The sequence below is a fragment of the Saccostrea cucullata genome, unplaced genomic scaffold (genome assembly GCF_032062105.1).
Source record: "Saccostrea cucullata isolate Sc308-1 unplaced genomic scaffold, CSIRO_AGI_Scuc_v1 ctg15493, whole genome shotgun sequence".
In the NCBI taxonomy this organism is placed as follows: domain Eukaryota; kingdom Metazoa; phylum Mollusca; class Bivalvia; order Ostreida; family Ostreidae; genus Saccostrea; species Saccostrea cuccullata.
Genome location: NW_026935646.1, coordinates 42445 through 49933, shown reverse-complemented (window position 1 = coordinate 49933; position 7489 = coordinate 42445). Strand labels below are relative to the sequence as shown.

General features: G+C 31.9%; 1 protein-coding gene across 1 annotated transcript; it reads left to right on the top strand.

The window, feature by feature from the left end:
* The first annotated feature begins 1265 nt into the window (after positions 1–1265).
* LOC134243508 (uncharacterized) lies at positions 1266–2003 on the top strand. Its single transcript, XM_062725774.1, has one exon. The coding sequence runs from the start codon at positions 1266–1268 to the stop codon at positions 2001–2003; it is 738 nt and encodes a 245-aa protein (XP_062581758.1).
* Positions 2004–7489: the final 5486 nt, after the last annotated feature.

Genomic DNA, 7489 nt, shown 5'->3' with positions numbered 1-7489 from the left:
AGAAAATAATGTATTAAATACAATGTATATAGAATTTGAATATATCTAGTAGCAATGGAGCTGCACAAGGACAAGGAATGTAGAGAATATTGCTAAAACGATGAGCGTATTCGTGATTTACATCAAAAGTGCAAGGGCATAGACTATTTTATTTGAGCTGAAATTTGGAATATTTATTGCTTATAGAGTATATATTTTGAAAAGTGCTGGGAGCTGATCCTGGTCTGCATAAAATTATTATTATTTATAACAGAATTTAAGAGAAGTGGAAATTTTTAGCTATTATAAGCATTTTCGGCAAAGTTTTCAGTACTTCGCAAACAGCACTAACTAGCTCCCAGCAATTTTTGGGTACTGGAAATAAACATCTTTTAATTTGTATCAACTTTTTTCTTGAAAAACAAGCGTATGCCCTTGCACTTTCCCCATTTCCTACATTCAGCTGAACAATTCTATTTTTATACAAGCTAAATCACGTGACAAACAGCTGATACGTGTGATACAACTGGTAATAAATACGGCCCAGTCCCATCAATTATTGATAGCTATATAACATTTTCTACAAGTATTCAGTTGCTTTGTTACAATTTTTTAAAAGAAGTAATACATATAAAAACGGTGCAAAGGTCACATTTTCCATATCAGCCTTTCACATAGCTGAGTCGCGTGCCTATATTTTTACTGTCAAAAACACTTTGAGGAATGATGCTACGTCGAAGATGGGGACTAATTCTGGGAAACTCTTTGAGCCTCCAAACGTGCCACCTGAATCCAAGGATTAAAAATTAAATATCAGTACATTTAGTCAATTTTAATATTCCATTACACCAATAAAATTCTTGAAAGAGAAGAAATAATTCGATGTTGATTACATGTAATTGAAAATGTACATAACGGTCTAAGTTGAACGGTTTTTTACGGAATGTTAATCGGAACTAAAAGCACGTGGTTCATTGATTTCTTTTTTGTATTCAAAAGGATATTTGAGTCCACAAATCACGTGATAAATTAGAATACTAAACAAGTCACAATGAGGTCAATGAATTGTAAATACCCGTAAAGAGTGAAAAAAGAAAGGTAGTATTTGCTTAGATTTTTGTCTGTGGATTCTTTATTCGAGAGCGACCCATGCATGAGAATAAACAGATGTTCGCCGCTATAGTGTGCAGGTATAGTGAAAGTGCATTATCTATTATTTAGCTATTTGCATAACTATTTGCACATTTAAAACAAGTCGGTGAACAGTTCATTGAACACTACTCAGCATGTCAAAAGTATCGAGGCATTTGTCTCTACACTTCTCTACCAAATATTTCAAGGGTATAACTCATGAGGATATATTGAATGGTTTACTGGAAAAAGTTGAAAACAATGACATTAAAGCTATTCAAATTACCGAAAGTGATTGCATAATTACTCTTCGAGATAGTCAGGTGAAGGAAAATCTTCTAATGTCGGATTTAACGGTCAAAAACAGAAACATTACTCTGATTGATGTAGAGAAACAAATTACAAATGTTACTATAAAAGATGCCCCAGTCGAACTAGACGATTCCTTCATTGTCAAACACATGATGGCCTATGGACAGGTAGTGTCAGGTTTGATAAAACGTGGCACAATTAAAAACACAAGTATTGAAACCGGGACAAGATATTTACAAATCTTAAACTGTGTATCAACCCTTCCCAATCGAACACACTTCGGAGATCACGAAGTTCGATTATTTGCTGATAACAATAGAACAGAGTGTCCATATTGTAAAAATACCGATCACCCGTCGTTTAAATGCCCGAACAAACCTGATCAAAATGTAGTGTGCTTTAAATGCAATAAATCAGGCCACATAGCATTTAACTGTCAAAACGACCCAGTGTGTCAGTGCTGTAAACAAGAGGGTCACAGCAAAGATGACTGTCAAAAACTTGCTGAAAAACTTGCCCTAAAATATGGAAAATGTGCCTCCGAAATTCTGGAAAGTAACGAAGCAATGCATGATGATTAAAGTGTTGAACAGAATGGTGAAAATGAACACATCGACACAATTGTACTCGGTGCATCAAAATACGGCAGGCTCCCAAAACTGACACAAAACGTTTTTTAACGTGTCTGTGTCAGGAGCAGCATATGAAAACATGTCAGAGATTTTAAATCATGCGAATAAGAAACTTGGTGATTCTGTACCCGAAAATATCATAGTAAATCTGGGCACAAATGATATATCAAGGCATCGGGACAACCCTAGTGAAATAAATGTAAACGTGCTTATGGGTCTCAATAAAGTGAAAGAAACTTATCCATCAGCAATTATAAGTGTCAGCACGATTATTCCTAGGAAAGGTAAGGGTGCCGTAATAAAAAAATTAAACGAAACAACAAACACAGTGAACATCTTCCTGAAAAAAACTCTGTGAAAAGGATCACAGAACTCAGATAATTGACACATACAGTCTTTTCGTAAACGATCAAGGTCACGCGATCAAATCACTGTACGACCCTACCGATCCAAGTGGCGTGCACATAAGCAGTGAAGGTGCTGGAAAAATTGCGATGGCTTTTCTCGAGAAAAAAGAAACTTCGAATGGCAGTGAACCTCAGACCCCAAACATGTCAAAACGAAAATTAAGTTCTCATACACCGTCCTCCGCTGAGAAACAAGGCAAATGTCCCAAAGTTTAGTGAATGTAGCGAATGTACGGAACCTTACACAATTTAACATTGTATAATAATGTATATATGTTTGGGTATATGTTTTTTTACTGTCATGCTGCGTGCTATGTATACTAGCAAACAATTTGCATTTAAGCATGTGTACATAGGAATAAATACAAACATGTACATATTTAGCATGTTCATCTTTTCAAATCAAATATTGATTAGCGAAAAAAAAAATTATTACCCCTAAAAATTGTACATATTAAGCATGTTCATTTTTTTAAATCAAATATTGATAAGCGGAAAATTTTTTTTTTTTAATTGTCAATGTCTTTGCATATATCATCTATTAACGTTAACGGATTAAGGGATAAAAGAAAGCGAATGTGTATAATTTCATGATTGAGCAAGCGTACCTGTAAATATGATGTAGTTTGTTTACAAGAGACTCATGGAACTGATCTAGATACCGAGAGATGGAAACATGAATGGAAAGAATTTAACGGTACTACCGGTAATTCTATATGGAATAACTGGTCTAGTGAATCACGGGGTGTTGGGATATTATATATGAAAAAAATGAATTAAAAGTTAGCGATGTAAAATTCGACAAAGATGGACGGGAAATAGACATATGCCTTATGATAAACACAATAAAAATTGGACTTAAAAATATTTATGCACCAAACATTGTGAATGAAAGAAAATCATTTTTTAAACATCTGACCTTTAATAATTTAGATTATAAGATAATATGTGGTGACTTTAACTGTGCTATAGATAAAAATATGGATAGGAATCCAATTCCAGTTAAAAATGATCCTAGTAAAGATGACCTCGATAAATTTCTTAGAGATAACGAACTAGAAGATATTTGGCGAGAAAGACACTTAGAGAGAAGATGCTATACGTTCCATAGATGTAATTCTAAGTCTAGAATCGATTATTTTCTTATTAGTGAAAATTTATCACATAAAATAAAAAATACAAGAATCACACATTTTCCACTAAGCGATCATGATCTCATTTCGATAAAGTTACATGTAGAAGAAGTCGAACGAGGCCCGGGGGTATGGGCAATGAATGTAAAAACTATTTTAAGAGAAGATTTCAAGAAAACATTTACTGAATTTTGGAATAATCACAAATTAAGTCTAGAAAAATATGATAATGTTCATGAATGGTGGGATATGACAAAAAGTAAAATAAAATCAATCTGTATAGAGTTATCCAAAACCTATAATACTAGCAAGAAAACATGTGAAAAATTAGAAAAAGAAATTGAAAGCATAAAAAACAACCCTAATACGGATAAAGAATATTTGAATGCGATTGAGCAAAAATTAAAGGATATCTTGAAAGAAAAAACAGAAGCCGCAATTTTGAGATCTAAATGCAAGTGGTTTTCTGAAGGAGAAGTACCCTCCTCTTATTTCTTTCAATTAGAGAAAAAAAAATGGTGAAAACAAACTATGGATAAGAATAAAATGTGATGACGGGACATATAAAACAGATATTGATTCTATAATTGAGGAACAAATAAAATTTTACAAAGAATTATTAAACACCGAAGGGTGCGACCCAGAAAGCGGAGATAAATTGTTAAAAGATGTTTATAGTAAACTTAACACTGAAGAAAAAGAAATGCTTGATCGCGATATAAATGAAAAAGAAATTCATAACGCAATAATGACATTAAAAATTAATAAATCACCAGGGGAAGATGGTATTACTTCAAATTTTTACCAAATTTATTGGGATGTTATTAAAGACGAATTTACCAAAGTGATTAAATATATCTTTAACCACAATTTACTTTGCGACTCCCAAACGAAAGGTATTTTATCCCTAATTCACAAATGGGGAGAACGCGAAAGTATAAAGAATTAGAGACCTCTGACAATGTTAAATACAGACTATAAAATAATTGCAAAAATACTTGCTGAAAGATTTAAAAATGTCCTGCCAAAACTTATACATCCTGATCAAAAAGGTTTTGTAAAGGGAAGAAATATAAGCGATGCCAATAGAATTATACAAGATATTATTGATTTCGCAGATAATGAAGACTTAGAAGGAGCAATAATTTTTCTTGATCAACAAAAAGCATTTGATAGATTAGAATGGGAATGGTTAGACTCTACCTTAAAAAAACGTTAATTTTGGAAATAAATACTGCAACTGGATAAAAATGTTGTTAATAAATGCAAAAACCTGCATTAAAACAAATGGGTTCCTCTCCAAATACTTTACAATATCAAGATCAGCTAGACAAGGGTGTCCTATAGCTCCCTTGCTATATGTATTACAAATAGAACCTTTGGCTTGCGCCATACGCCAAAATCCCAACATTAAAGGTATACATATTCCTAATAATAATCAGCACATTGAATGCAAAATCAGTATGTTTGCTGCTGATACCCAGTTGTTCAATAAAGACGAAGAATCTATAGAAGAATCCTTTAAAATCTTAAAATATATGAAAAAGCATCAGGCGCAAAAATAAATTTTGCTAAAACAAAGGGCTTATATATTGGAAAATCAAGGGGTAAAAAACCTAAATTCAATAAAATTCAGTGGACCGCAACGCATGTTAAAACTTAAGGTGTGAACCACGGGTACGATATTGATATTGAAGCTATATGGATGGAAAAAATAGAAAGAATAACCAATTGCCTTCATGTTTGGAAAACTAGAAATTTGACATTTAAAGGAAAAACATTAATAATTAAAAATCATGCATTTTTACGCCTGGACATTGCAAAAACTGAATTCCACTGGAATTCCTAGTCTATCTTTGCCACCTTCAATTGACATGCATCCAAAGCTTGCTTTCATTTTCTTGAATGTAAAATAATTACCCTCATAAATAATAAAATCAGGCAATTATTCATGCAGTAGACCATTATCTTGATCTTCTTTGTGCACTTTTCTGTACAGTGTATCACCCCTCCTCAATATTGTATTAATGTTATGTGTACTTAAATCATCAATACTCTTTAGCAAGGTTTTCATCATGAATGTTATGGAATTTGTAACACACTGCCCCCCTCTTGAACTAAAAGAAAACTTATCATTACCTTGACAAAAATCTGCACATACAAACCTTTTCATCGCTGTGGGCAAATAAAACAACAACTGCAAGTAATTACTACATCAACTGATCAAAGTTTTGTTTTGAACACTCACATGTGTATGAGGATATTAATACAAAGAACACGTCACATACATTTTCAGTAAATACTTATATGTAAATGGTAATATTAATAAAGTAGTTTGTGGCACATATATATGAGGACAATTACAATTGTTCGTCATGCTAGTTTTTACGAGTGCTATTTTCTGCAAGTGTTCAATTAGTCAGTGGATGAGCGTGATTTTTTTTTTCTACATAACATTGAATGATTCCATGCTCAAAAATGCCTCAAGATATGTTTTAAGAAATCTCAATGGTTTAATTCAATGCAAGTATTATAAAAATTCAATATGTTCAGGTATATATTCTCATGAATTTAGCCAACCTTTTCTGAAGTTGATACCAACTAATATTTTTTTTTCAAAATATGCTTTATAGTTCTCATAAATATTATCATGAATCTTATATTTATTCTCTGAACTTCTCGTAAATATTCTCAGTAGATCTTTAAAAAATAGTCTCAATAGTTCTCATAAATATTATCAGTAGTTCTCATAAATATTCTCAGATTTTCTCATAAATATTCTCAGTACTTTTCGTAAATATTCTCAGTTGTTCACCAATATTGTTGGCTGTTTTCATAAGTATTATGGGTATTTCTAATAAATATTGTCAGCAATACACATTCAGATTTTTTAGAAAAAAATGTCGTATCTGTTTGCTGAAAAATTGCAACTGATGACCCTGAATCAAAGTATTATCTATAGATATTGGGCCAATGATAAAGGTTAGCAAATTAGAACTAATGAAGATAAACATAATTTATTTACATGATATTTCAGTCAAGAAATTGTAAACAATTCTGTTTTTTTTTTTTGTGCAGCAAGTTACATGATTTCTTTTCAATAGGCCTTGTTCCTTGTCACTATTGAAAAATATCAAAATTTCTCAGATATTACTTAATTAATACATTAGGCAGTCTGAGTGTAAAAAAAGGCTAGATAAGCTTTTTTTTTGTAAAATATATATATATATATATATATATATATATATATATATATATATAAAAATTTCAATGAAAATACAAAAGATAATTGACGAGGTTAATCTAAGATTTAAAAAAAAAATAAAATTCAAGACTTTTTTCATTGAATTGTAAATTTCTAATACAAACACTAACAACTTTATCCAGAAGCAGTTTTCGTTTTTACAATGCGTCTTCTTTTTCCGCCTTTTTTCACCTGCTCTTCAAGGTAAATTGAGGAGTATACTCTCGTATCACGGGATGGTCAATCGCGTCGAAGGTGTCCCGTTTTATTTACAACACTAGTTACTCCAGTAACTTGTGTCGCTTAATCGAATATACATATAGTTGTATAAGAAGCACCCATCTAGTGATTTCTCGCGTATCGGGGGTTAGATCCGCGAAAAAAAATTAAAAGTTAGGCGCAAAATCGAGATACCAGCTGGTGTCGCTGAATTCCTACTTTTCAATAAGGTCTCTTCTCAGACTCTTCCGTGCTCATGTCAAAATATAAAAAGCAGGGGTAGGAGTCAGAGTAATCTTGGATAATATAGTAAGCATATTTGGGGAGTCAACATATATATATTTTTTTCCATCTTCGTAAAAAGAAAAGTACAAAAAGGTTATTTATTATGCTTGCTTTAATTCATAAGTATGTATGAATATATAATTGCCT